General features: G+C 32.9%; 4 protein-coding genes across 5 annotated transcripts in view; 1 reads left to right on the plus strand and 3 right to left on the minus strand.

Annotated features, from left to right (window-relative positions):
• LOC114340561 (proton-coupled amino acid transporter-like protein CG1139) overlaps window positions 1-11,914 on the minus strand; it is a 59,702-nt gene extending 47,788 nt beyond the window's left edge. Inside the window, exons 1-3 of the mRNA XM_028291317.2 lie at window positions 11,780-11,914; window positions 9,228-9,296; window positions 8,599-8,749 (exon numbers count right to left, since the gene is read on the minus strand). Coding sequence (XP_028147118.1) covers window positions 8,599-8,749; window positions 9,228-9,296; window positions 11,780-11,802 — 243 coding nt within the window. The 5' untranslated portion in view covers window positions 11,803-11,914. The remainder of the gene's footprint in view (window positions 1-8,598; window positions 8,750-9,227; window positions 9,297-11,779) is intronic.
• LOC114340562 (proton-coupled amino acid transporter-like protein CG1139) overlaps window positions 1-27,254 on the minus strand; it is a 212,350-nt gene that overhangs the window by 143,203 nt on the left and 41,893 nt on the right. The gene's annotated exons all lie outside the window — the stretch shown is intronic.
• Window positions 16,715-20,655, plus strand: LOC126892431 (uncharacterized). The gene is made up of 2 exons (XM_050661959.1): window positions 16,715-16,899; window positions 18,460-20,655. Exons 1-2 carry the CDS (start codon window positions 16,815-16,817, stop codon window positions 19,221-19,223), a joined length of 849 nt encoding a protein of 282 aa, XP_050517916.1. The 5' UTR covers window positions 16,715-16,814; the 3' UTR covers window positions 19,224-20,655.
• On the minus strand, window positions 22,020-25,082 carry LOC126892430 (putative nuclease HARBI1). The gene is made up of 4 exons (XM_050661958.1): window positions 24,719-25,082; window positions 24,416-24,661; window positions 24,224-24,359; window positions 22,020-24,172 (listed from the first exon to the last, which is right to left on the minus strand). Exons 1-4 carry the CDS (start codon window positions 24,932-24,934, stop codon window positions 23,634-23,636), a joined length of 1,137 nt encoding a protein of 378 aa, XP_050517915.1. The 5' UTR covers window positions 24,935-25,082; the 3' UTR covers window positions 22,020-23,633.

The raw sequence follows: 27,254 nt of genomic DNA on the forward strand, positions 1-27,254 counted from the left end.
GTGTGAGCCGTATGGCTAAATCTGGATAATAATAATATTTTAATTTGCATATCTAGCCTATCACATTTTGAATAGGTATCTACTTTAGACTTTTTAAAGTTGTGGAACTCCTCACAAAACTTAGTATAGCTTAACGGTTTTCAACTGGTTTCAGATAGGGTACGCTTGTATTCGTCATATTTATTATAGTGTCACTATCGTCAAATGTGGAGAAACAAATTTTTTCCCACAATCTCGTCTTGAGTAGTGGCTTTCATAAGCTGGGACTCCAATTAAAATTTGATTTACTTCATTCCTTTCTTCTTCAGTCATAAAGGTTTGTTCTAAAACTTCCTCTTTCTTTCATCCAGTTGATTATGTCCGAAGAAAATGATCTTTTCTTTTGAATAAAGGAAGAATCATATTATCCGTTCGGGCACGTAGCGTTTCGTTTCCGAAAAATATAAAAACCTGATTTTACAAAGAGTTGTCTGATACTATACGCTCCGGACAGTATGAATTGTTCACATTTAAAACCATAAAAACAATATTTTTCGGAAACGAAACGCTACGTGCCCAAACGGATAAATATGAATCGTCCTTAATAGTTTATAGGTATCTCCAAATACTTTTAGTAAAATAGACAAATCAGCTTTAAGGGCGCGCGGCGTACAGAGAGTCAACGTAATAACTTATTAGTGTACAGTGTGTTAAGTCGCAAAATTGTGAGACTTAACACACTGAATCTTCCTGTTTCTTAAATAATGTTTAGTGTAAAGAGTGGTATGTCTAAGTTCAGGACATAACACGCTTTACACAGTTAGTATTGATTGTTTTTCATTTGTGTAAAATGAATATCTCAGCTTAGGAATGGAATTGGACTTGACAAATTATACACACATGTAGATATCAAATTCTAACATACATATGCTGCATTGGCTAATTTCGACCATTTTTGGACTTAACTCACTTTACGCACAGAGCACAGAAATTATATAGTGTGTCAATTTTAAAAGTTGCCACCCCCTATAATTTGGTCCCTATAGAAAATCTAAAAATATGCAAAAACACGTCAAATTTATTTGTGAGGGGGACATTTTGTAGACCAGTTTTCAACTAAATTACCTACATCAACCCTATAGCGGGGGCGGACACAACCCCCAAAATCTTTAATGGAAAGGGGGGTTGAGTGATACCTCGTTTTGAAGGTCATTAAAATACCTTTTCAAAAATACCACATGCCTTATATTTCTTTTCTGTACTTTTGGAAAAATCTTGGACTCAATACTCTAAAAAATTTTGGAGTTCTGAACTCGATAGGTACTTATTATCTTTAAGGTTTTACTTGATTTTTCCAAAAATACTTCAAAAAAACACTTTAATACTTCAACACCCCAAAAAAAATTAAATTTGGAGTTCAATACTCGACCAAATTTTTTGGAGTTCTGAACTCAATATTTAATATCTGTACGGTTTCACTTGATTTTTCCAAAATTACTGAAGAGAAATATAATGTATGTGGTATTTTTGAAAAGGTAATCGAACGATCTTTAAAATGAGGTATCACTCAACCCCCCTTTCCATTAAAGATTTTGGGGGTTGTGTCCGCCCCCTCTAGAGGGTTAGTGTAATTTGATTGAAAACTGGTCTATAAAATGTCACCCTCACAAATAAATTTGACGTGTTTTTGTATATTTTTAGACTTTCTATAGGGACCAAATTATAGGGGGTGGCAACTTTTCAAATTGACACCCTATATATAATAGGTTTGTTCTAGCATCAGTTTCAAACGGTTTGAAACCATCAGGGAATAGTGGACCAGCGCGATTAGAGGGGATAGCACTGGTGACTGTATTATGTTTTCTCACTGACCAACTGTTTGCTGACGGTTTCTGACTAGTTTGACTGTTTGCTAGAACAAACCTAATATTAATAATACATAGATATACAGGGTGTAACGAAAATACAGGTCATAAATTAAATCACATATTTTGAGACCAAAAATAGTTCGAATGAACCTAATTTACCTTAGTACAAATATGCACATAAAAAAAGTTACAGCCCTTTGAAGTTACAAAATGAAAATCGATTTTTTCGAATATGTCGAAAACTATTAGAGATTTTTTTATTAAAAATGGACATGTGGCATTCTTATGCCAGGAGCATCTTAAAAAATAATTATAGTGAAATTTGTGCACCCCATAAAAATTCTATGGGGGTTTTGTTCCCTTAAACCCCCCAAACTTTTGTGTACGTTCCAATTAAATTATTATTGTGGTACCATTAGTTAAATTCAATATTTCCAAAAATTTTTGTGCCTCTTAGTATTTTTTTCGATAAGGCAGTTTTTATCGAGTTGCGGCTTCTTTTTTAATATGTTTACATAAAAATTTTATGGGGGTTTTGTTCCTTTAAACTCCTCAAATGTTTGTGTATGTTCCAACTAAACTTTTACTGCGGTACCATTAGTTAAACACAGTGTTTTTAAAACTTTTTGCCTCTTTGTATTTTTTCGAGAAGGCACTTTTTATCGAGATATTACTTCTTTTTTAATATGGTTCAAAATATACCTAAAAATGTAAATCATAAATAAATTTTCATATTATTACCAAGTCTCCATAATCGTACTTAGTCATATACAAATATGTGGTGGATTTGACAAATATTCAAAATATCTCGATAAAAACTGACTTTTCGAAAAAGTACCTATATTTCTAATTTCCATACTTCTTAAGTCTTCTTCCACTTGTTGTCTCCATCTGAGTTTAGGCCTGCCTCTGGTTCTTGTACCTGGTGGTATCCATTCGGTTATAACTCTTAACGGATTGTTCTTCTCTCTTCTCATTATGTGTCCATACCATCTAATTCTCTGTGCTTTTGTTGCTCTTACTATGTTCTCTTGACCCATCCATTCTTGTATTTCGTGGTTCATCCATTGCCTTGCATCCTCTTCGTTTTCCCTCTTTGGTCCCAGAATTTTTCTCATAATTTTTCTCTCAAAAACTTTCAGCTGCTTTTCTTCTCTTGCTGTTAATGTGAATGTCTCCAAAGCATATAGCACTATTGGTCTTATGGTCGTTTTGTAGATTTTCATTTTTGTATTTCGGCTTATCTTCTTATCTTTGAAAATTTTTTTATTTCTGTAGAATGCTTTGTTTCCTGCTTGAATTCTTCTTTTCGTATCTACACTTTCATTTCTTCTGTTGACTAATACTCCCAAATATTTGAATGTTTCAACCTCTTCGAAGCTGTGTGCGTCTATTGTCATTTCTGTCAGTTGCGTCTTCTTTTTTTTTACTTACATTCATGTATTTTGTTTTATTTTCATTTATTTCCAGTCCTCTTAGTTTGGATTCGTTTTCTATTTCTTGAAAGGTTTTCTTTAATGCCTTTTTATCTGTTGCTACTATGGTTATATCGTCCGCATATCCAATTATTTGTACTGTATTTTTATTTATAGTTCCTGCGTTTGACAACTTTTTTATTATCTTATCTAATGATAGAATAAATAGTACAGTTGAGAGCGCATCTCCTTGTCTTACTCCATTTTTAATTTTTATTATTTCTGTTCTCTCTCTTCCGGTGTCTATTGTTGCTTGGGAATCTCGCATTGTCATTTCTATCATTCTTATAATTTTATTTGGTATTTTGCTCTCTTGTAAGTCTTGGATCATTTTTCTTCTACTTAGTTTGTCAAAAGCCTGTTTAAAGTCTAGAAAAAGTATATGTGCTTCTCCGTCGTACTCGTATGTTTTCTCTATCGCTTGTTTTAGTGTATGGATAGCATCTATCGTGGATCTTCCTTTTCTGAAACCGTACTGGTAGTCTCCTATGCTTTGTTCTGTGTATATTGTTAGTCTGTCTCTAATTATACCAGTCAGTACTTTATATGTTACATTCAGTAAATTAATTGCTCGGTAGTTTTTACATATCCTGTGGTCTCCTTGTTTTGGGATTGTCACAATAATTCCTTTCTTCCATTCTTCGGGCATTGTTTCCTTATTCCATATATTCTGTATTAGTTCATAAATCTTTCTGTATAGTGCTTCACCCCCGTATTTTATAAGTTCTGCACATATTCCGTCGTCTCCCGCTGTTTTCCCGTTTTTCAGTTTGCATATTGTATCTTTTACTTCTGTATAGGTCAATTCTTCTTCTTCACCTTGTTCCGGGTTCATTATTGTTTCTCTTTCTTCTTCTACATCCGTTTCTTGATACATTTCTTCGAAATACTTCTGCCATGTTTCCGCTTCTATGGCTACATTAGCTGTCCGTTTTCTACTACCTAGCTTTAAGTATTGGTACAGTGGTTTTGAATTGTGTCTCATATTTTCTGTTTCGATCTCGTTCATAATTTCGTCTACTTTTTTATTTTTCTTTGATTTAAACAATTTCTTTGTCTCTTTCCTTTGATCTTGGTATTTTTCTCGTTCCTCTTCTTTACCTGTGCTTAGCCATTTCAATCTTGTTTTATTCTTTTCGTCCACTGCTAGTTTGCACTCTTCGTCAAACCAATTGTTTCTTCTTTCTTTTTGCATTTTTCCAACTACTTTCTCTGCTGCAGTGTTTATTCCTTGTTTGATTTTTTTCCACTGCTCCTCCATTTCTTGTTCCTCCTTGAACTGAATCTCTACATTTACTTCTTTTACAAATCTTCTTTTTACTCCTTTATCTTTCAATTTATCTACGTCCCATCTTCCCTGTGCTTTTAGTCTTTCATTCTTTGTTGTTTTTATTTTACATTTTGCAATCACTAGCATATGGTCCGAATCGATGTTTGCCCCTCTGTGAGATCTCACGTCATTTATCGACTGTTTGTGTGACTTTTTAATAAGTACATGGTCTATTTGATTCCCCTCCAGACTGCCTGGTCTCATCCATGTTATCTTGTGTATGTTTTTGTGTTTATATCTCGTGCTACTTATGTCCATGTTTAATGCCGCTGCTAAATTACATAATCTTTATCCATTATTGTTTGTTGTGCTATGTAATGAGTTTTCCCCTGCAACCTCCCTAAAGCATTTTTCTTTACCTATTTGTGCGTTGAAATCGCCTATAATAATTAATATATCTTTTCCCGGGATTTTTTCGGCATTTTCTACTAGTGTTTCATAGCACTGTTGTTTTATTAAGTCATCACTGTTTTCTGTGGGTGCATAGACATTTATTATGGACAACTTGTTCGGTTTGCTGTTTACTCTTATGTATGATAATCTTTGACTTATGGGTTTAAATTCCATAACTTTATGCCTCATTTCCCCTAACACAATAAAAGCAGTTCCTCCATATCCTTGTTTTTCTTCTCCAGCATACCATACTGTATAATTTTCTTTTTCGATTTTTCCATGTCCCCCCCACCTGGTTTCTTGAATTCCTGCAATATCTATATTGTATTGTTTCAACTGTGTCGCTAGCTCTTCCATTTTTCCTTCTTCTAGCAGTGTCCTGACGTTCCATGTTCCAATTTTTTTTGTCATTTTTTTAATTCTCTTCCTTTTTTTGTATTTTTCTTATTATTTTGAATATACCGTGACTCATTTACCTCTTCGTTTGCATTGTCTGTTTCCTTTTCATCCATCCATTCTGTTTTGTCTAGTTTTTTGGGACATTTTCAATTTCTATAAGTTTATTTTCTCTTGCATTCCATTTTAGCACTTTGTCATTTATTTCTAATTTCTGGTATCTGATTTTTACTTTTGCTCCTTTGCTTCTCTGTTGTTTTGCTGTGTCTCTGATTTCTTTTTGTATCTTTGCTTCCTTGAACGTCAGCGCTGCATCTATGTATATTTCTCTACAGTCTCTTGTGTATTTGAGTTTACCTTTTTCTTGCAGTATTTTCTGTTTGTCTTCCCAGCTCTTCGTTTCTATTATACATTTCTTGTATCCTATCTTAAACGCACTTTTAACTTCTATTTTCAGTTGCAGCTCTGTTTCCATCATTCTTTGTATGTTTTCTCTTAGTCTAACTTCATCTTCCAGATCTACCTGAATTCCTGTCATGATTAATTTATTGCGTATTTTTTCTTTATCGATCTTCTCTAATCTATTCTCCATGAGTGTTAACGCTTTTTTGAGTTCTTCGTTTTCTTTCTCCCATTTTTGTTCTTTTTTTTCTACTTCTCTTTTTAAATTTTCTGTTTCTGCTTTGTTTTGCTTAAGCTTCTGCTTAATATCTTCCAGTTCGTTTTTCATATCCTTGATTTCATCTTTAATCTCTGTTTTGCTTTCCAGGATATCTTCTTTAATTTCTTGCCTCATCTGGCTCAGCAATATCTTAATCTCCTCCATGTCCGTTAATATTGTACTTACTTTTTTTATGCGCGTGTCTGGAGCTTTTTTGCTTTTATGTTGCTCTTCTTTGTCTTCTTCAATCGAGCTGTCGTGCTCCGGTTTGTGTCTTTTTCCTTCTTTTTTATTTTCTTCGTTGTTCATCTATTTGTCTTGTTGTTTGTTTTCTAGACTGAAAATCTTTATCAATATAATGCGAGAAAAATATATTTTTAGTTCACGTAAAGCTTATAATATACACAAAAAATAGGAAAATGTAACCTGTGTCTAATAGTAATTATTATTATTATTATCTTCTTATTTTTAATTACGTTTTAGTAAGGTCTCAGATATTCTGCACACGCCGGCAACGTCGCAGAATATTTGGCCGTACTTCTGTTTGCTAATTTATTTATGGCTTTCAGTAATTAAATATTCATTAATGTTTAATTATACACGTTTTTGTTATATTCAATGTTTGTTGTATTTGTAACTTAAAAAAATATTGTTCTGTATAATATTATTGCAAATCTCCTCTCTTACGTGCATCAAATTAACAGAAAGATGACTTACAGTTGAAATGTTAAATTCACCACACACTTTGTGAAAATTTCACCAAAAATCAATGTTTACTTCCGTACTAAAACAACTTTTTTCACCAGAGAGCAAATCAACTTGTGTTCACACCAACTTTTAACACTCGAAAATGACCCTGTATACTAAAATTTCAAAATTAGCTATACTAATGATTGTTAACAATAGTAGACTATATTAAAAATCACTTGAAAGTAAGCAGAGTTTTTAATGTCAAACTGCTACAATTCTACAGGGTGTGAATTTTGCTACGAAATTAATAAAAAAACGTAAATATCTTTTAAAATACCCTGTATAATATTACAAAACCTCATATTTTAAAAAAGAAGATATTGAGGAGAATCCAAAAATGTAAAAATATACAGGGTGTCCCGTTTAAAAAAAAACGAAGTTATAAGCGATGAAAATATTTTCATTTAATAGATCATCCTTCAAAACCCCTACATTCCAATTTTCCTGATTCTGTTGCCTTTAGTTCTCGAGATATTTCTAATAGGCCAGTTATCTGCCTCACCCTATATACATATGTATTAAAGTCAGAATTTGGTATTAGTTTTGAGAGCAAACTAAATGTAAGACTAAATACTTACAATGTCGGGATAGTATCACGAGGTTTTTTCCTGGTTTTCCCTCTTGATTTACTATGAAATCTCTAACGCGAGAATTTTGCTGTCACCGTTGCATTTGGTTGTCTTTTTAAAGACAGCTCACATGCTATGCTTTTTTTGTGACGGATATTCTTGAGTTGAAGTTGATTTCATGTAATCGAATGAACTATCTTTCGGTAAAGTCGTCCCAGGAATGCAACTCATAAATATTGGCAATATCATTTTAAAGTCTTCTCTACTTTAAAATACATAGTATATGTCTTAATTGCCGATATAAATGAGTCAAATTAAATAAATTATTAGAAACATTTTTTACTAAGGCCCGGTCTTTTCACCTCCGAATAAAAGATATTCGGAGGTTTATTTGACAGATTTACATGTAATCTGCCGGATAAACTTCCTAATAAATAGTTATTCGGAGGTGAAAAGACCGGGCCTAAGCAACATTTTTGTTTATTTTAGTAATATTTTGTATTTTGACAACGACATCCGATTTGGGTGTCGGAGCGTTAATAAAATCATGTTTTTAGTTAAATTGTGGCTTATTTCCCATTTAAAATAGTTAATTTCTATTAACGTTATTTGCCTATATAGTAAGTTTTTTTTTATACTATGAGATTCGGTCAATTGTGTGCCACTATTTGGTCTGTGAGCACAATGCGATCCCAGTATAGCTTGTAGTTGTCGTTTTCAAGCATTCTCTTAGGGACGTATTGATAATAAAGGAGATGGTCGGTTTGGAGAGAAGTCCAAGTTTGGCCTTAGATTCTTGGCAAAGAATCCTTCCTACTGAGTTGTGGCGTTCTTTATGATCAGTTCCGACAAACGCCTGGCAGGCTCCGGTAAGATGTTGGGTGGATCCTTGAGCTTGACATCCATATCGGCATTTGTCGGTTTGGACTTGAGGATACGATATTATTATTATAGATATTATTTATGTCTTTTGTGTAGTTTGAGTTTTGAGTTTATCTTTTTTATGTCTTTTAGTTTTTGTTTCGTTGGAAGTCCCTTTCAAGGCAAATGTCCAGATCCACCACTGACCTAATCTAATCCTTACAAAACTCTATAACCAGAATTTTAGATACAAGTACATATTTAAATAGGATCAAAATGAAAATAAATATGTAAAAATAACAAAAATGTGACCTACCAAAATTCGTAGACAGTATGTGGACAATAAACCTATGAGAATGGTTGAAATTATCCCGGTTATCATTCCAGCCAGTTTAAATGCTTCAGGTAATGCCAATATGCCAGTGCCAATAATACCTTTAATTAAATGTCCGAGAGTTTCTAGGCTCCTAAAAAGTTAGAAACATTTTAGTTATTTTCTATGTTGGAAGAAATTTTTAAAAAAATCCACAAGAAAAAATTTCCTTGAGCTATAACATTAATGACAAAAAAGTTTTATTGAAAAAATCCTTTATAAAATTTATATTTATTAAAAATTCCTCAAAGGGCCACATCTGTATCACAGAACATTTTCGATCTACATGGATCATCATCAGTGCTGTTACAGGCAAATCACATATGCTGAGCCACCAAAAACACATGGGTAAAAACCCTTTAAATGTTATCAATATAATGTTAAAGTTACATTGTTATTAGGAAATCCAAGTGATGGATAAAAAATCCGTAAGGATATGGCCTTTGATCCTATGACGTCACAATAAGGCACGTGGACTGCTTGTTTGAAAGTACTTATGTGTTTACATTAAGGACGGTGAGTAGCAACTCCCATTAATAATTAATAATTAATAAATTTTTTTATGTACTTACTGGTTGGGATGAGTTAGATTCCTATGTAAGTATGGATCGTAATCTTCTTCTATTTCATCCCTTTTATTTCTAAAAAATAAAATAAACCTGGTGTAGTTTGAAGTTTTATACACATATTTGTGGTAGTTTCGCAACATTTTATAAATATTAAATAAATAGTAAAGGCGGGAAACTATTTCTACATCCTACTTACAACTCCATCTAATTGAGTGTATAGTATTTTTACTACAAAAGCAAGATTACGTAGGTCAAAATTTCTGACGTAAAAGCCCTGTCAAAACATTAGAATGTGACTTTTCATCATGGCCACGTTAATGTCATTACTTGTCAGATATTTTTGTTTGTTTTTGTTTACTATAAAAATAATGTCTATAATTCTTTATTCTAATTAATGATGTCAATCGGATTTCATCAATTGCCGAAATATATTAATCATATGCCAAAATATTTGTTAATGTTAACGAAAATAATGATATTCCATAACATCAACTCTAGAATTGAAATTTGTGTAGCACAGCTAAAATACGACACCAACACGGAACTGCCCGATCTTGTATAAGCTTCTTGGTATTTTAATAAGAAAAACGTAATCGCGATTACATTGAGAATTTTAGAATTATATTAATTAAATAACCAAAAACATTTATTATTATCAATAATAGGTATAAATTTTCTAAAACAATTATTTAAGTTCAATATTCCAAAAAATAATAATTTTAGTTCAATATTTTAGACATTCCTACACTACTCATACATTCAAACGCAAATGACAGTTCAGTGTGGTTCAGTGCTGGTTGCGGTCAATTATGCTGTGAGCTGTGAAATAATCTATTTCAATGATTATACCTACACTATGATAATATTGTTGCTAATTAATATATTTCGGCAAGTAATGAAAACCAATTGACATCATTAATTAGAATAAATAATTATAGATATTATTTTTATAGTAAACAAAAACAAAGAAAAATATCTCTGACAAGTATTGACATAAACGTGGCCATGATAAAAAGTCACATTCTAATGTTTTGACAGTGCTCATACGTCAAAAATTTTGACCTACGTAATCTTGCTTTAGTAGTAAAAATACTATAGTACGAAACAAATCCGTATTTTATACCTTTCTAACTTATACAATAATAATTTATGCCATCATTTGCCGAATCATCAGATCCCTATTAATGTGTTTTCGCATCTCCTAGGCAGTCTATTTAGTCTTGCATTATCGTTGCTTGTGTACCTTTTGCAAACTTATTCTCAACTATAGAAATAAGTGGTTTTTGTCTCGTTTGTCACGTAATATTTAAATTTGTAAATATTAATGATTTTGATATTAAATGTATGTATGCGATTCTGTGTTTTATTTTACTTGATTCAAATATAGTACTATACAGGTTGTCAGTCAAAAAGTGGCCGCATATTGTTTTAATTAAGTTAATAGTAATTCATTTTTGAAACAAAATTTCGTTCATGACGTAGATGTATGTATTTTGTATAAAATTAAATTTAGTTTTTTTTTGTAATACGGTAAAAATGGTAGCAAATTAGGGTTGCCAGCTGTTAAAAATGCGAGGTATCAGAGATAAAGTGAAAGAAAGCTAGCGCGCAACGCCATTGGTGTGACAAGATGACTGATTTAACAACTCGTATGGACCGTGATAGTGTCACGTCAAAACGTCAAACATTTTTACAAATAAAGCAAACGTTTGACGTCTGTCAATTGATTATACAGGTGATTTGTGTAATCATTTTTAATTTTATTTTGTTTTAATAATTATCTGCTCATTTTTTCTAAAGACACAATTTTTGTTAGTCATATCAATCATATTGCTTTTAATTTTATAAATGTCCCTACCAAAATCAAGGATTTACACACTACATGGTACTTTACTGCGTTTTTTTAGGCTCTTAACTTGTCCTATTTGGAAATATGGTGGGAAATATACTATGAGCATTGATTACAATCGCGGGTACACAACACATCACCATTTTCTAAAAATTAAACATCCTACAAGGAATATATTCCAATTATAAAAACGAAAATAAACACCACGTGTGAATTTTTGACACATTTTTGTTTTGTTTGGAAATTATTCCAGAGTAGCCAACATTGATTTGACGTCACGACTATCACGGTCCATTTGCCATCAAACATTTTCAACCTTTTCAAACCAGTGGCGTTGCTCGCTAGCTTTCTTTCCAACGAGATATAGCTCTCGTTTTTAACAGCTTACAACCCTAATTTGTGGCCATTTTTTACAGGCAATCTTACATTATCATATTAAAAAAGTAGCTTTAATTTGATATAAAAAACATATGCATCTACATCTACGTCATGAAAGAATTTTCTTTCCACAATTAATTACTATTAATTTAATTAAAACTGTTTGGGGCCACTTTGACTTTGCAACCTGTTATCAATGTATTTTCCTCTTCTTAAATTTATATAGAAATGTGATTTTAATTAACTAACATGAAAGTAGTGATTCTGTAGTTGGATCTCAGACTCGAAGATTTTACCTTATTTCTCTGGATTATTATTAAGGACTTACTTCGAACTTGTATCTGCTGCCATAATGCCTTTCACTATTAGCACTAATTGAGGCCAAATTGAAGAAATATCAATATTTGCTGCAGATCTTGAAATCTTAATAAACAAACATGTAAAATCAAAAAGTCATCGAATTTTATTTGACACTAGAATATTGATAATATTTCAGAAACGTCACATCAATAATATTTAACCAAAACACCATATCCCATACTTCTGTCATTATTTAATGCTAATATAGACAAGGCGGAAAAGGCGGGTTCGTTGGGAAAAATATTCCCATGAGATATTTTTGCATAATCACATTCGCGAGACATTCCAGAATAAGGTTCAAGAAGTCGCCAACAAGAAAAGTGGGCCAATTTTTTTTAACAATTTTTTTTAATCAAATTTCAAAAATCAATATTTTTGGCCCGGACTAATTTTTTTTAGGTTTTTTGGACCATTCTGGACAAAAAAGGTCTCTTATAATTTTTCTCTAAAGTTGATCTTTTTCGAGTTATAAGCATGTTAAAATTTGAAAAACGCGAAAATGGCCATTTTTAAGACTTAATAACTCGGTCAAAAATTATTACTTTGAAAGTCAGAAAGTGACTAAATCAAAGTTTAAAGTCGTCGCTACATGATCCTGAAGAAATCTGTGTCATTAATTTACTACTAAGCTGTTATTTTTAATTAAAAACTATGAGTGGTTAGATCGTATTGACGCTGCTGTAAATGTGAGTGCGAGTAAGATGCACAATTGGACTGCTGGAATGGCTTCTCTCTCGCACTCAGTATTTACAGCCCCGCACACGTGCATGGAGCTTATTATTATTACTTAAAAATAACAGCTTAGTAATAAAATAATGACAAAAATTTCTTCAGGATCTTGTAGGGGGGGCTTTAAACTTTGATTTAGTCATATATTGACTTTCATAATAATAACTTTTAACCGAGTTATTAAGCCTTGAAAATCTCCATTTTTCGTTTTTTTCAATTTTAAATTGCTTATAAGTCGAAAACGATCAACTTTAGAGAAAAATTATAAGAGACCTTTTTTGTCCATAATGGTCCAAGAAATTAAAGAAAAAATTGTTCAGGCCAAAAATATTGATTCTTGCAATTTGATTAAAAAAAAATTGTTAAAAAAAAATTGGCCCACTTTTCACATGGGCGACTTCTTGAACCTTATTCTGGGATGTCTCATGAATGTGATTATGCAAAAAAATCTCATGGGAATATTTTTCCCTTCGAACCCGCCGTTTTCGCCTTGTCTAATAGTGGAGTCACTGAAGGTGGATATTACCTCCGCTATTACCTCCGATTTCGTTGAACCTCCATCGATTTTTATGAAAGTTGGTGAGTAGTTAGAAGATACATCAAGAAACAAAAGTGACATGGTATCAACTTGCGCTTTTACCTTGGGGTGGATGCCCATAGATATAATAACAAGTAGATTAGGCCAGTTCCGAAAAATAGCGTAACGCGGAGCAGTTCGGATCGGTGGTTTACCTAGCTCTCTCTACCGGCGCTTAGCTTTCTCTATCTAGCAGATGATGGCTGCCTCTGTGTTTTTGTCGTTCCATTACTCCCACCTCTTGGTAGATACGCTCACACTCGCACGACAGACAAAGATAGCTAGACCACCGTACTTGATATTGGCGTTACACCCCGATGAATTGAGTGGCATATAACTAGCCTGGTATATTGTTAACATGTCTCTGTGGATGCCACCCCTTCTCGGGGGTAAAAATTATTTTATTACAAATAATCCCAAAAATCGATAGAAGCAGGAGAAGTTAAATTTATTATACATATAAAGTTATTAAAAATCAACACTTTTTGAGTATTGATTTAGTAAAGATCAAATATTTTCATTTTTCGTGACAAAAATGGATGTTTTAAAGCGGTTTTTTCAAAATAACTCAAAAACTATAAGTTTTTACAAAAAAGTTATCATTAACAACATTGAAACTAATAAAAAAATCAAATAAATTTCTTATTGGAACAACCTTTTAATATTATTTCAAAGTGATTTATAGATAATTAAATGTAACTTTGATTTTTTTCAACAATGTCATTTAGATCTCTGATGCATGATACTATAAATAAAGAGATAGTATTTTCCCGTAGCGCAAATACGTCCGAGCTCGCGCATTGATGATGTAACTGGAGACCGGAAGTTGAATTTGAATTCTTGTTAAAGTTAAATGGGATTTGTATGCATTATGTGATGAAATTATTCAATTAGCAAAATAAAATTAAACTTCAATGTATTCGAAAAAAATTTAGTGTCGAGATTCCAGTCAAAATAACTGACAAAGATAAAATATAAAAAACAACCGCGAACAATTCAAACTAATCAGACATTACGAATGATTACGAACCATTTAGTCCAGAAAGCCACTTCGCATCCGCTAGGAAAAATATTCTAATTGGGATTTTTTGCACACTCTTACTCAAAAAGGACTCCTTTTAACAAATTTGCATGTTGCCAGGACCAAAAGGTGGTCAAAAAATTTTTAAACGTTTTTTTTTTGTTTTTTTCTTAAAATTATTTTTTTCGCATGGAAAAAAGTTTTTTTAGGTTTTTTGGATCATTCCAAACAGAAAAGGTCTTTAGTGACTTTTCTCTAAAAATGATAGTTTTTGACATATAAGCGATTAAAAATTGAAAAATTGCGAAATCGGCCATTTTTAACCCTCAAAAACTATGTGAAAAACTGAAAATTTGAATGTTGCCAAGGTAGGTAGATATTCTTTAAACATCGATTGATAAAATCCCGAAGAGTTTTTTGCAATACAATATTCAAAACTCCTTTGTCTTTTAATTGCTAAACAAGCGTGCGCGACACTATTTTCCACCGACAGTATGGTGCAAATGAAAGGATTAAATTCGTTATTTCGTAAACCGGCGAGACTAAGGAAAAATCCCGAAACAGGTCGATTTTTATTTTTAAGGTATGATATTGTGGCATATATGGTATACTAGTGACGTCATCCGTCTGGGCGTGATGACGTAATCGATGATTTTTTTAAATGAGAATAGGGGTCGTGTGGTAGCTCATTTGAAAGGCTCTTCAATTCTCTATTCATTAATGTAAACATTTACATAATTGTTTATACAGTGTGTCCTTCTACTTATGTTTTTGTCAAATAATTTAATTTAATAAAAATTTTTTGGACACCCTGTATAAATAATTATGTAAATGTTTATATTACTGAATAGTGAATTGAAGAACCTTTCAAATGAGCTAGCACACGATCCCTATTCTCATTTAAAAAAATCATCGATTACGTCATCACGTCCAGATGGATGACGTCACTAGTATACGATATATGCCACAATATCATAACTTAAAAATAAAAATCGACCTGTTTCGGGATTTTTCCTTAAAGTCGCCAGTTTATGAAATAACGAATTTTTTCCTTTCATTTGCACCATACTGTCGGTGGAAAATAGTACCGCGTACGCTTGATTAGCAATTAAAAAACAAAGGAGTTTTGAATATTGTATTGCAAAAAACTCTTCGGGATTTCATCAATCGATGTTTAAAGAATATCTACCTACCTTGGCAACATTCGAATTTTCAGTTTTTCACATAGTTTTTGAGGGTTAAAAATGGCCGATTTCGCAATTTTTCAATTTTTAATCGCTTATATGTCAAAAACTATCATTTTTAGAGAAAAGTCACTAAAGACCTTTTCTGTTTGGAATGATCCAAAAAACCTAAGAAAACCTTTTTCCATACAAAAAAAATAATTTTAGAAAAAAAAAAACAAACAAAAAACGTTTAAAAATTTTTTGACCACCTTTTGGTCCTGGCAACATGCAAATTTGTTAAAAGGAGTCCTTTTTGAGTAAGACTGTGCAAAAAATCCGAATTAGAATATTTTTCCTAGCGGATGCGCAGTGGCTTTCTGGACTAATTACGAACCTGCCGGTCTCCAGTTACGTCACGACTTCTGGATGTGCTCTGTATCATGCTCTGATGTGTATAATGACGTCCATCAGGATTTATATTGTACTAGCTATTGGGACCGTGCAAGTTCGGCAAAGCGACCTCTATTTCTACGCTCTGTACTTTTATTCGCACTTTTAATTATATTGGCCAATTATATTAGTCCTGGTTGCTGGATAATTGTCAAGACCATAGTCCAAAAAAATAATAAGAAGAAAAAAATAAGATGCAGGTTATGTTTAGCAAACGTAAACAATTGTATGTAGTAAATAAAATCCGTTATTAAAATGCAGTATTGCAAGCAAAATACAATTATAGTACATTGTTTACCGGGTAGGAAAAGCTTAACATTCCTGGACGACTGTGAAGATTGCTAAGTCGAGGCGCAAGCCGAGACTTAGCAACACAGAGTCCAGGAATGTGGCTTTTCCTACGAGGTAAACATACTATTTTTCCGCAAATCGTTTAAAATTCGACAGATATTGATTGATTTAAAAAAAAAACGCGATAATTTTATTTCCAAATAAATGGTGCTTTGAAATTCCTAATAAAATTACTTGGGTTACTATGGAAACGTATTGAGGTTGAATTATCATTTATGTAGAACACTAACAACTGTACGGAAATATCATTTCCTTACAGTAAGGAAATGACATTTCCTTACAGTAAGGAAGTCCTGACTTTTTCTTCAAGAAATTTTGACAGGAATGTCAAAATTTCCTGGCGATTTGCGGAAAATTAAATTTATCTTTATATAATAATTGCATATCATATCAATATTGTGGAGCAATATATAATTTTTCTAAGTCAATGACAGAAGGTATGAAATATACGTCAATTTGACAATTTCAATTTAATATGGAACGCGAGCCATAATAATGGTCGCGTTCACCAGCACAGTGCGCTGTGACAGCGCTGGCAAGCTGATTAGGATAATTTGATGACAGACCTTGACAGACATCCAAAAACTGTCAGCAATTGGTTAAGCGGTAGCCATTTTATTAATCCTAGATTTTGTTCGATTTTGTTTTTGTATTTTGTTCGATCGCGTGGTCTCTTCTGAAAACACCGTTATTTTTTAAAAATTCTATAATGGAGACATATACAGCAGAATATGAATTTGGTAATTTACTCTATAAGATAGAAGAACGTGAAGAGATTCACAATCTATTAGGAGGTAGGTAAAGTATATAAATATTATAATTGTTTGTTGAAACAGTAAAGTATAACATCCACAAGAAAAAGAAATAATTTTTTTCTATGGATGCTATACAATGTGCAACTTCTCTCACTACTTACATACATTCAAAACGAACAATCTCTCAGGCAGTGAGAAAAGTCAGCCATTGCAGTGAGAAATATTTTTTCTCACGGGTTCACCGCCGGTTTACATACATATGATCGCCATTTCCATGGTAACATGCACAATTATTTTTCTCAAACAATGTGTTCAAGCTTGTCAAAACTTATCTATCTTTTAAGACTGTTCAATTGTGAATTATAATTTTAAATAAATATTAAGAATATTAAATACCTATGTGTATATATGTATTTTATTTCAATTTAGGCATATAATATATCTTCTTCTTCTTCAGGTGCCGTCCTCGTTCCGAAGTTTGGCTATCATCAAGGCTATGCATATTTTTGATACCGTAGATCTAAATAATTGGCAGCTGCTGCACTTGTACCAATCTCTTAAATTCTTCAACCATGAATGTTTTCTTCTGCCAATGGATCTTTTACCTATTATTTTTCCCTGAATAATTAATTGTAGTAGCTGGTACTTTTGTCCCCTCATTATATGTCCCAAGTATTGCAGTTTGCGCTTTTTAATAGTAAGCGCAAGTTCTTTTTCTTTCTGCATCCTTCGCAACACTTCCATGTTTGTCACTCTCTCTGTCCACGATATTCTCAGTATCCTGCGGTACATCCACATCTCGAATGCTTCTATTTTCCTTGTATCGATCTTTTTCAGTGTCCAAGCTTCCATTCCATAGAAAAGAACTGACAGCACGTAACATCTCATCAGGCGAATTTTAAGATTTAAACTTAGCTCTCTTCCGCATAAAACTGTTTTCATTTTGGTAAAAGTAGCTCTAGCTTTTTCTATTCTGATCTTGATTTCTTCAGAGTTGTCGTTGTTTTCATTAATCACAGTTCCCAGGTAATTATATTTTCTAACACGCTCAATTCTTTGATCATGTACGGTTATGTCAGAAAAATTTTGTGGAGATTTCGACACCATCATTATTTTTGTTTTTTTGATGTTAAGTGATAAACCGAACTTTTCGCTGCACTCTACTATTCTGTTTATCAGTGTTTGGAGATCTTCCGGGGTTTCTGCTATTAATACTGTGTCATTAGCGTATATCTAAAAGCACCTAAATAATTTAATTTTGAAGTTTGAACTGTTGACAAAAACGCATCCATAGAAAAAGTACAGTGTACAACATGAGAGAAAATGACATATTTCTCTCTTGCTTGATTTGCGGCACTCGCCTCGTGCCAACAAACTTCTGCGCTCGTGAGAAATATGTCCCTTTTCTCTCTTGTTGTACAATATGCTATTTTCCTGTTGCTTGCTGTATACCATCAATCACAAAAGTCTTATTGAAAAATAAAATTTTAGTAAAGTATAACGGTTGATTGATAAATATACAGATTTCTACCCCTATATTTATCAATCAAGTGTATAACTTTAATTAGTGAATTAATTTATACTTTTACTTTCTTTTAGATGCAGAATATTTTCAACAATATATAACTGAAAATGCCATGTCCATAGAGGTCTCCTTATTAGACAATGAAAAGGAAGGGGAGACACGAAGTGAACAATTTTCGTGGACACCGCGGACAACCAAGCTGTTGCTCTCTGCCTACAACGACAAAAAGGGTCTCTTTAGAGACCCCAGGATGAAAAAGAAAAATTTATGGGTAGGCATAAAAAATGTTTTCCTTGATCATGGTTACCATGTGTCTGAAGATATCCTTGACAAGAAATTCAGAAACATGAAAAGCCATTTCAAAGTTGTCAAGGATAATGCGAAGAAAAGCAAAACAGGGCAAGGTAGAGTTTCGTGGGAGTATTTTGAAGCTATGGATGTCATTTTCGAAGAGGACAAAACTATAAATACTGATGAGGTTATATCCTCAATGAGAATGGCAGTCACAAGTGAATTATCTGAGGATAAAGAAAATATACTCCCAACTACCTCTGTTAATGTAGACTCACAGCCCGGTACAAGCAGAAGAGAACCACAGCCTGGTACAAGCAAATCAGAACCACAGCCTGAGCAGAACCATACACCTGCTGAAGAGACAAGTATACCATTAACAGGAAAGTCCTTAGCGCAGTACAGAACTGTGATGATGGATCACGATGACAGAAGATTAGCTCTATTGGAACGCATCGCACAAACTTTGGATGAAATAAAGGATGTTCAAATCAAACGAAATAATTTAATGGAGAGGTATTTAAATTTGAAAGAAAACAAAAATTAATATATATGTATATAGTTTAGATTAAGTTTCATCTTTGTATGTTCAGATTAGGTATATAATATTTAGATATATAGATTAGGTATACAGTGATGAGCGTGCTAATAACTGGCAAAATAGCTTAAAAGATGGAAAACATAATACATTGCGAAACAAAAAGAGATGAATTTAGTGGAGGTGGAAATTATCGTTATAAATGTATAAATTAACATTACATTACCTAATTTACCACCTTTAGTCGTCTGACATGAGTATTTTATAAAATTCTACTGTCACAGTGACAGTTATCATACTCCTCTGGTACGTCTAAAGGTGAGAAACTATGTAATGTAATGTTAATTTATATGTTTATAATGATAATTTTTACCTCAACTAGTTTCATCTCTTTTTGTTTCACAATGTATTATGTTTTCCATCTTTTGAGCTACTTTGCCAGTTATTAGGGCGCTCATCACTATATATATGGTATGGTGCAAATGAAAGGAATAAATTCATTATTTCGTAAACCGGCGACTTTACGGAAAAATCCAGAAACAGATCGATTTTTATTTTTAAATTATGATATTTTGGCATATATTTCACACAAGTGACTTCATTCATCTGGGCGTGGTGAGGTAATCGATGATTTTTTTAAATGAGAATAGGGGTCGTGTGCTAGCTCATTTGAAAGGTTATTCAATTCTCTATTCAGTAATATAAACGTTAACATCGGTATTTATACAGGGTGTCCAAAAACAATTTTTATATTAAATTAATTAACAAAAAAAGGAGAATGTATGTAATTTATTTAATTCAAAATACATTTACTACTGTCAGAAAACAGGAAAAAAATGTTTTTTCGAAAAATAACATTGCTTTTCGCTTAAATTAATTGTTAAAACTTCCAAAAAGCAGGTGCTTAGCGGGAGCTAGCTTGAACATTAAATTTAAGCGAAAAGCAATGTTTATTTTTCAAACATTTTTTTCTGTTTTCTGATAATAGTAAAAAGTATTTTCTATTAAATAAATTACATACATTCTTCTTTTTTTGTCAATTAATTTAATTTCAAAAATTGTTTTCGGACTCCCTGTATAAATAATTGTTAATGTTTACATTACTGAATAGAGAATTGAATAACCTTTCAAATGAGCTGGCGCACAACCCTTATTCTCATTTAAAAAAATTATCGATTACGTCATCACGCCCAGATATATGACATCACGCATATTATATATATGCTAAAATATCATAATCTAAAAATAAAAATTGACCTGTTTCGGAATTTTTCCTTAATGTCGCTGGTTTACGAAATAACGAATTTATTCCTTTCATTTGCACCATACTGTATATGTATACAGTATGTAGGTTAGGCATATATTTTGTATATATAGATTAGATTCAACTTTTGTCTGTATTCTTTTAGATTTAAAATAAATATTAAAATGGAATATTGAACATTTTTGGTTTATTTAAAGTATTTGCTGTTGCACAACTGAAACATGTCTCTCATTATATTTGCTAGTTAATCTTGAAAATCATCAAATCTTATTCTAGATTCACAAAAATAAATTATGACAAATATTTTCTATATCTACTATCGCTTTACAACATTATCTGTCTTCCGTTCTGGTTTTTTAACCGTTCACCATTCCTCTCTGTCGGCACATTGATCTACTTGCAGACTTCATTATTTCTCTTATCTGTTCATTGGTGACATGTTCTCCTACTCCTAATTCTTTGTAGTTCTTACTTACTTATTTCCTGTTACTCCGTAAAGGAGCATAGGGCATCCACGAAGCTTCTCCATTGGACTCTGTCTCTGGCCATAGCTGCTACCTCTCCCCCAGCTGTTTCTCATACCTTTGTAGTCAGCTTCAATTGTTCTTCTCCAGGTCGTCCTTGCTTTCTTCGTCCTGCTACTGTCCATTTTAGAGCTTTCTTTGTTATGTCCGAGTTGTCCTTCCTCAGCAATGGTGCCAGTAACTCCACCGTTCCCTCAATGTCAGCTTTCCACAATTCGGATGGGATACCGTCAATTCCTGCTGCTTTGTTATTCCTCAGGTGACGGATTGCTTCACATAATTCTTTCTTCGTTGGGCTCTCTGCATTTATTTTTAAACAGTTTTCAATTGGTCCTGCTCCATGGTCTTCTTGCGAAAACGGTTCGTTTTCTTGCTCTGCTGTGAGTTCTTGGTAATACTCTTGCCATCTATGGGTCTGTTCTTCTGTTGTTGTGAGAACTTGCCCTCTTTTGTCTTTTAGTGGTTTGTTATTGTTTGTGTTAATGTTTGCCAAACGCCTGGTGTTTCTATATAATTCTCTTTGGTTATTTGTTGCTACTGCTCGAGCCATTCCCTCAGCCCATTTTCTCTTGTCTCCTCTAGCACTATTTTTTACCTGTTTGTTCGCAGCTTCATATTCTTGGGCTATTTTAATTTTGTCGTCACTTCTTTGTGCTCTATTTAATGTGGCTTTGAGGTCCTTTCTTTTTCTAATAAGTTGCCAGGTATTTTCACTTATCCACTCTTTTTGTTCTTCTTCTTGATATCCTAAGATTTCCTGAGCATTTTGATGTACGGCAAGTTTAATTGATTCCCATTTCTCTTTTACACTTATCTGCATATTATGGTTTATAGTTTCTGCATTCAGTTTTATTCTATTACTCCATTCATTATGAGTTTCGCTATCATTCAATTGTTGTATGTTGTATTAAATCAGATCATATCCCTGGGAATTCTGGCCAATGTTATGAGAGCAGCAAGATGTCTGACAGGTTTGTTTAATAGAATTATGGAAGTGGGACAAATTGAGACACAGTATATATTTTTTATTTATTTATTTAATAAACGGGATAACCCCATTAACAGTTAAAATATAAAATCAATATCAAAAAGTTTATAAAATGTGGCATACTACATACATACTATAAAATGTGAAATCTTACACACTATATACTAAAAAACAAGATATATTATTACCTGTCTATAAAAATAAAGGATATGTTCAACAATGCAAAATCTACTTAGTCCCACCATAATATGGGAGAGAGTCAGGTATAGATGAACAAGTGAAGAAACAGAAATATCGGTTTACATTTATTCAGTGCATATCAACAACAGATGAAATAAAGAAACAAATGCTCGGGAGGTTCTAAGGGTGTGGACTTTTAGTGTTACAACAGCTGTAGGAGAAACTGATAAATTTCAAGTGAAAGTCATCAATGATGAAATTATTCCACTGGTTATAAATGCAGTGATTGATTTGGCACAACCGCCTCAAAATATAATACCTGAGGAAAGACAAGAAATTAACAATATTATGAATACACGATTCCTCGATATACGAATGATGCATTTCAGGAACATGTCCACAGTAACTTTTGAGGTAATTTTTGTGTATAAATTTTATAAGGTTTTCCTAAAAATATATATTTATTTGTAGAGGCTGTTTAATTATTGTATTAGAGGTGTTCATCACATAGACATAGAATATAGGGTAATAACATTAGAAAAAAATTATTATTTACTGTTTGGTTATTAAGCAAACCAGAAAGTTTTTGTGGCTGCTGGAACCCGATTTGGTTTGGCAAAAAGTTCAGCTCACTAAATTTTTAACCAAATGTTGATGAACTTGGACAAATCACTAACCAATATATTAGATGGCCTAATATGCAGAAAATTCAGCAAACTGCAAATGTAAGTAAAATATATAATTTAGTGGAACAAAGATTTTAACAGTGGAGGCAAACTCTTGAATAAAAAGGTTTGATGTTGTTCTGAAGCTATTTTCTTGTGGCATTTTTGTAATTAACTATTTTTAATGGGAAAATAAGCAACAATTTTACTAAAAAAATGATTTTATTAACGTTTTGACATCCAAATCTAATGCCGTTGTCTAAATACAAAAAATATTAATGAATTATGGAGTGCTGTATGACGATAAAAATTCAATAAAACTGTTGTAAGACTAGCTATGATATTGGGCGTAGAACAACTAAATGAAAGAACAGCGAATGTATGTGGAAGAAATGGAGTGCTTACAAGGATAAGTTGAATGAGAAGAATAGATAAAATTAGAAGTGAGTATATTAGGAGAAGTCTAAGGGTGGCAAAATTGATGTCAAAATGAGAAAGTATAGGTATACCTAGATGGTTAGGGCATGTTCAATGCAGACATGAAAATCAATATGAGGACTATTAAAACAAATTTTTGTAATTTATAATTATACTACAATCACAATAAAGATGCACTAGAAATAAACAAACCAAGACACATTGAATGTTACAAGAAGCACTCCCAAATCATGATTTAAAATGTAATTGTAATGTATATACATTGTAAATCCCAAATCACGATCTACAAAGTTTATTGTAACATTCAACATGTCTTAGTTTGTTTTTTCTAGTGCATCTTATTGTGACTTTAGTATAATTTCAATTATTTTCTCTGTTACATATTTGCACTATCTCTCTTCTCTTATTTGATGCATCATTAACCAACAAATCATTTTCATGAACACCTTCAATCATATTTTCATTTGGTGCAGCATTGACGATATCATACTCATCAAGTGCTGCATTGCCTTGTAATAATATAAAGTTGTGTAAAACACAAGCAGCAAGTACAATGCGACTTGCTATTTGACTATTATTAACATCTAGATATTTCAGACGTCGAAATTTACATTTTAATAGGCCAAATGCCCTTTCTATAGTTGACCTGATGCTGGACAATTTTGTGTTGTACACCACATGCTCTTCAGGCAAATGACCGTTGTCTTGAAATGGTTTCATCAAGTTTAAGAGGAGAGGATATGCGGAATCTGCAATCAAATGTAAATTGGCTGGCAAAATTGAATTTTCTCTTGTTAAGTACTCATATATCTCGCTTAATCGAAACACACGAGCATCATGCATCCTTCCAGGCCTCCCAATATTAACATCAATAAATACTCCATTTTCATCACATACCCCTAAAAATACATATTTTAATTATAATGTAAGTGTTTGGAAATGAAACCTACCTTGAAGTATTATAGAATGAAACCCCTTTCTATTATAAAAATCATTAGCATTTCTTACAGGTTGCTTTATGGGTATGTGGCAACCATCTATAGCACCAACAACTCCTGGGATTCCACGAGAGCGTAACTCAAAGACCTACAATTTACAAGATGTTATTGATATCGTAATAAATTATATTATAATTTACTTACATTTGCAGTTTGCTGAATTTTCTGCATATTAGGCCATCTAATATACTGGTTAGTAATTTGCCCAAGTTCATCAACTATTTGGTAAAAAATTTTATGAGCTGAACTTTTTGCCAAACCAAATCGGTCTCCAGCCGCCAAAAAACTTTCTGGTTTGCTTATTACCCACACAGTAAATAATAATTTTTTTTCTAATGGTACTAGCCTATCTTCTATATGATGAACAGCTCTAATACAATTAAACAGCCTCTACAAATAGGAAAACTTTAAGCAAAACCTTAGCAAAAGTTTATACACAAAAATTACCTCAAAAGTTACTCTGGACATACGAAAATGTTCCCTAAAATCATCATTAGTATATCGGGGAATCGTATATTCATAATATTGTTCATTCCTTGTGACTTGTTGTCTCTCCTCAGGTATTATATTTTGAGGCGGTTGTGCCAAATCAATCACTTCATTTATAACCGCCGGAATAATTTCATCATCGCCAAAAAAAACTTCTTCAATAAAATTTTCCATATTTGATTTATTTTGATACAAAACTTAACCAATATTCAATATGTTGTCTACTGACTGACAGACAAGTGACAAGACAAATAACAATTCAACTTCACATTCACATCGCTGGTCGCTGGAAAAAATCGTCGTTCACCAACCCATCAAGCGCTGAATAAGAACTTAGATTAAGCACTTATACCAAGCATAAACGGATTAATCCCGGTGAACGCGACCAATTGGCCATGAGCCGATGGGTAGAGGGGATTTGACAGCTTTCTCCAGCGCTGTTAGTGGCAGTTTTGTGCATTTATCTGATAAATTTAAATGGCGCGCCATGGGTAGAGGAGAGGGGATTTGACGGTTTTCGCCACAGCTGTTAGTGCAACGTTGCCACATTTAGTAGATTTCTACTTTTTTGGTAGATTTTTGATATTTTTTAAAAAATTCTAGTAGGCAATATTTTTTAGTAGATTTTTGGTATATTTCAACATTTTCTTATGACTAAAATAAAATTTGCTTTTTAATAGTATTTACCCCATTTCTAAATTAATTTTTAGACATTTTGTTACAATTTCCCAATGTCATTACCGAAAATAAGATTCAGGGGTGGGATTCTGTGTACAATCGCTAACACCAGGTTTGTTCCAACACGACCGAGAACCGTCAGGAAACGGTAACGATCCTGCGCAGTAAAGAAAATCCGTTCCAACAAAAATATGATCGTCATCGGATCGTCCTTCCCACTGTTCCAACAAGAATTGTGATCTTTTGGTGACGGTTTCGTGATGACACAAGCTGTCACCAACAAAAATGACAAACATATAGGTTTGTTCCAACACGACCGAGAACCGTCACGAAACGGTAACGCTTCTGCGCAGTAAACAAAATCCGTTCCAACAAAAATATGATCGTCATCGGATCGTCCTTCCCACTGTTCCAACAAGAATTGTGATCTTTCGGTGACGGTTTCGTGATGATCATTTCAGTAATCGGGCAAATGCATAATGTGCTGGTTGGACTGACTTGCGCACTAGGATTTAATTCTTTAAAGTTTTTGAGCCTTTGATCGACTAAAAGCACACAAGCTGTCACCAACAAAAATAACAAATATATGATTACCGTCATGGGACGATAACTGGGCGATACAATTACGAACATGCGCACAACAAACGGTACAAGTAGTTTCCTGACGGTTTCTGGACCGTCCAAAAGTTCATGTTGGAACAAACCTTATGATTACCGTCATGGGACGATAACTGGGCGATACAATTACGAACATGCGCACAACAAACGGTACAAGCAGTTTCGTGACGGTTTTTGGGCCGTCCAAAAGTTCATGTTGGAACAAACCTACCGCCGACCGCTTTCTATCAATGTCAATATATTTGAATTTTTAGTTTTAATTCAAATATTTTCTTGTTTTACAAGTGTCACTTCAGCATCAACTAGCAAGACATCAATAATTCAATTAAAACTAAAAATTCAAATATTTTCACGACAATTGACATCGATAGAAAGCGAAGTGTAGATATCTACAGTGCACGGAATCTAGCCCCAGGACGTAGATGATGAATATTAAACAGAAATGAAACTGGATTCTGGTGTAACAAACTTGCAGATTTCAAGTAGCAGTGCAATCAGTACCTATTTCAGGTGTTATTGAAGAGTTCTGGTATTCGGTGGTCGGTGAGCCTGTTAGAAGCTAACGATGGAAAACTAAAATATCTAAAGCCCGGTCTTTTCACCTCCGAATAAAAGTTATTCGGAGGTTATTTGACAGATTTACATGTAATCTGCCGGATAAACTTCCTAATAAATATTTATTCGGAGGTGAAAAGACCGGGCCTAATTATAATATATGTAACTTTGCAAAACAACAAATGTTGTGTTTGCGTGTTTCTAATGTAAAATGCGAAATAATTGTTTGAAGAATGTGATCCAGATATGCAGATGTTAAAATCAGTGGATGACAAAATATTATATATAAATATTAAATATGAAACTGATAAAAATTAATTATAGTTGGTCATTTTGTTCCCCAGTTAAAATATAAAAAAGTTTGGTTTTTGTTTACAAACAGTCATATTAATTTCTAGTTAAACTCCCTCTGTGGCTCAGTAGTAAGAGCGCCTACTTTTGGATCGAAAGGTCCGAATGGTCGTGAGTTTGAATTTCACCAGGGTAGAGAATTTTTCGTTTATTATAAATTAATAAATGAAAATAGTTTCTATCCTTGGGGGATCGGTACCCACCGGAGGGACCGCAGACGTTCGGATACAATTAGCGTCTCTGCAAAGACAATGACATCGACTTTCCAAAGTAACAAGACACTTACTCAACA

This window comes from Diabrotica virgifera, chromosome 9, assembly GCF_917563875.1.
Source record: "Diabrotica virgifera virgifera chromosome 9, PGI_DIABVI_V3a".
Classification (NCBI taxonomy): Eukaryota; Metazoa; Arthropoda; class Insecta; order Coleoptera; family Chrysomelidae; genus Diabrotica; species Diabrotica virgifera.

Excerpts from the sequence above, each read along its gene's own strand:
- LOC126892431 (XM_050661959.1), top strand. The coding sequence starts at position 16,815 with ATGGAGACATATACAGCAGAATATGAATTTGGTAATTTACTCTATAAG. Across the intron at positions 16,900-18,459 it reads GATTCACAATCTATTAGGAG|ATGCAGAATATTTTCAACAA; the intron begins GTAGGTAAAGTA and ends ACTTTCTTTTAG.
- LOC126892430 (XM_050661958.1), bottom strand. The coding sequence starts at position 24,934 with ATGGAAAATTTTATTGAAGAAGTTTTTTTTGGCGATGATGAAATTATT. Across the intron at positions 24,662-24,718 it reads TGTCCAGAGTAACTTTTGAG|AGGCTGTTTAATTGTATTAG; the intron begins GTAATTTTTGTG and ends TCCTATTTGTAG. Across the intron at positions 24,173-24,223 it reads TCATTCTATAATACTTCAAG|GGGTATGTGATGAAAATGGA; the intron begins GTAGGTTTCATT and ends ATGTATTTTTAG.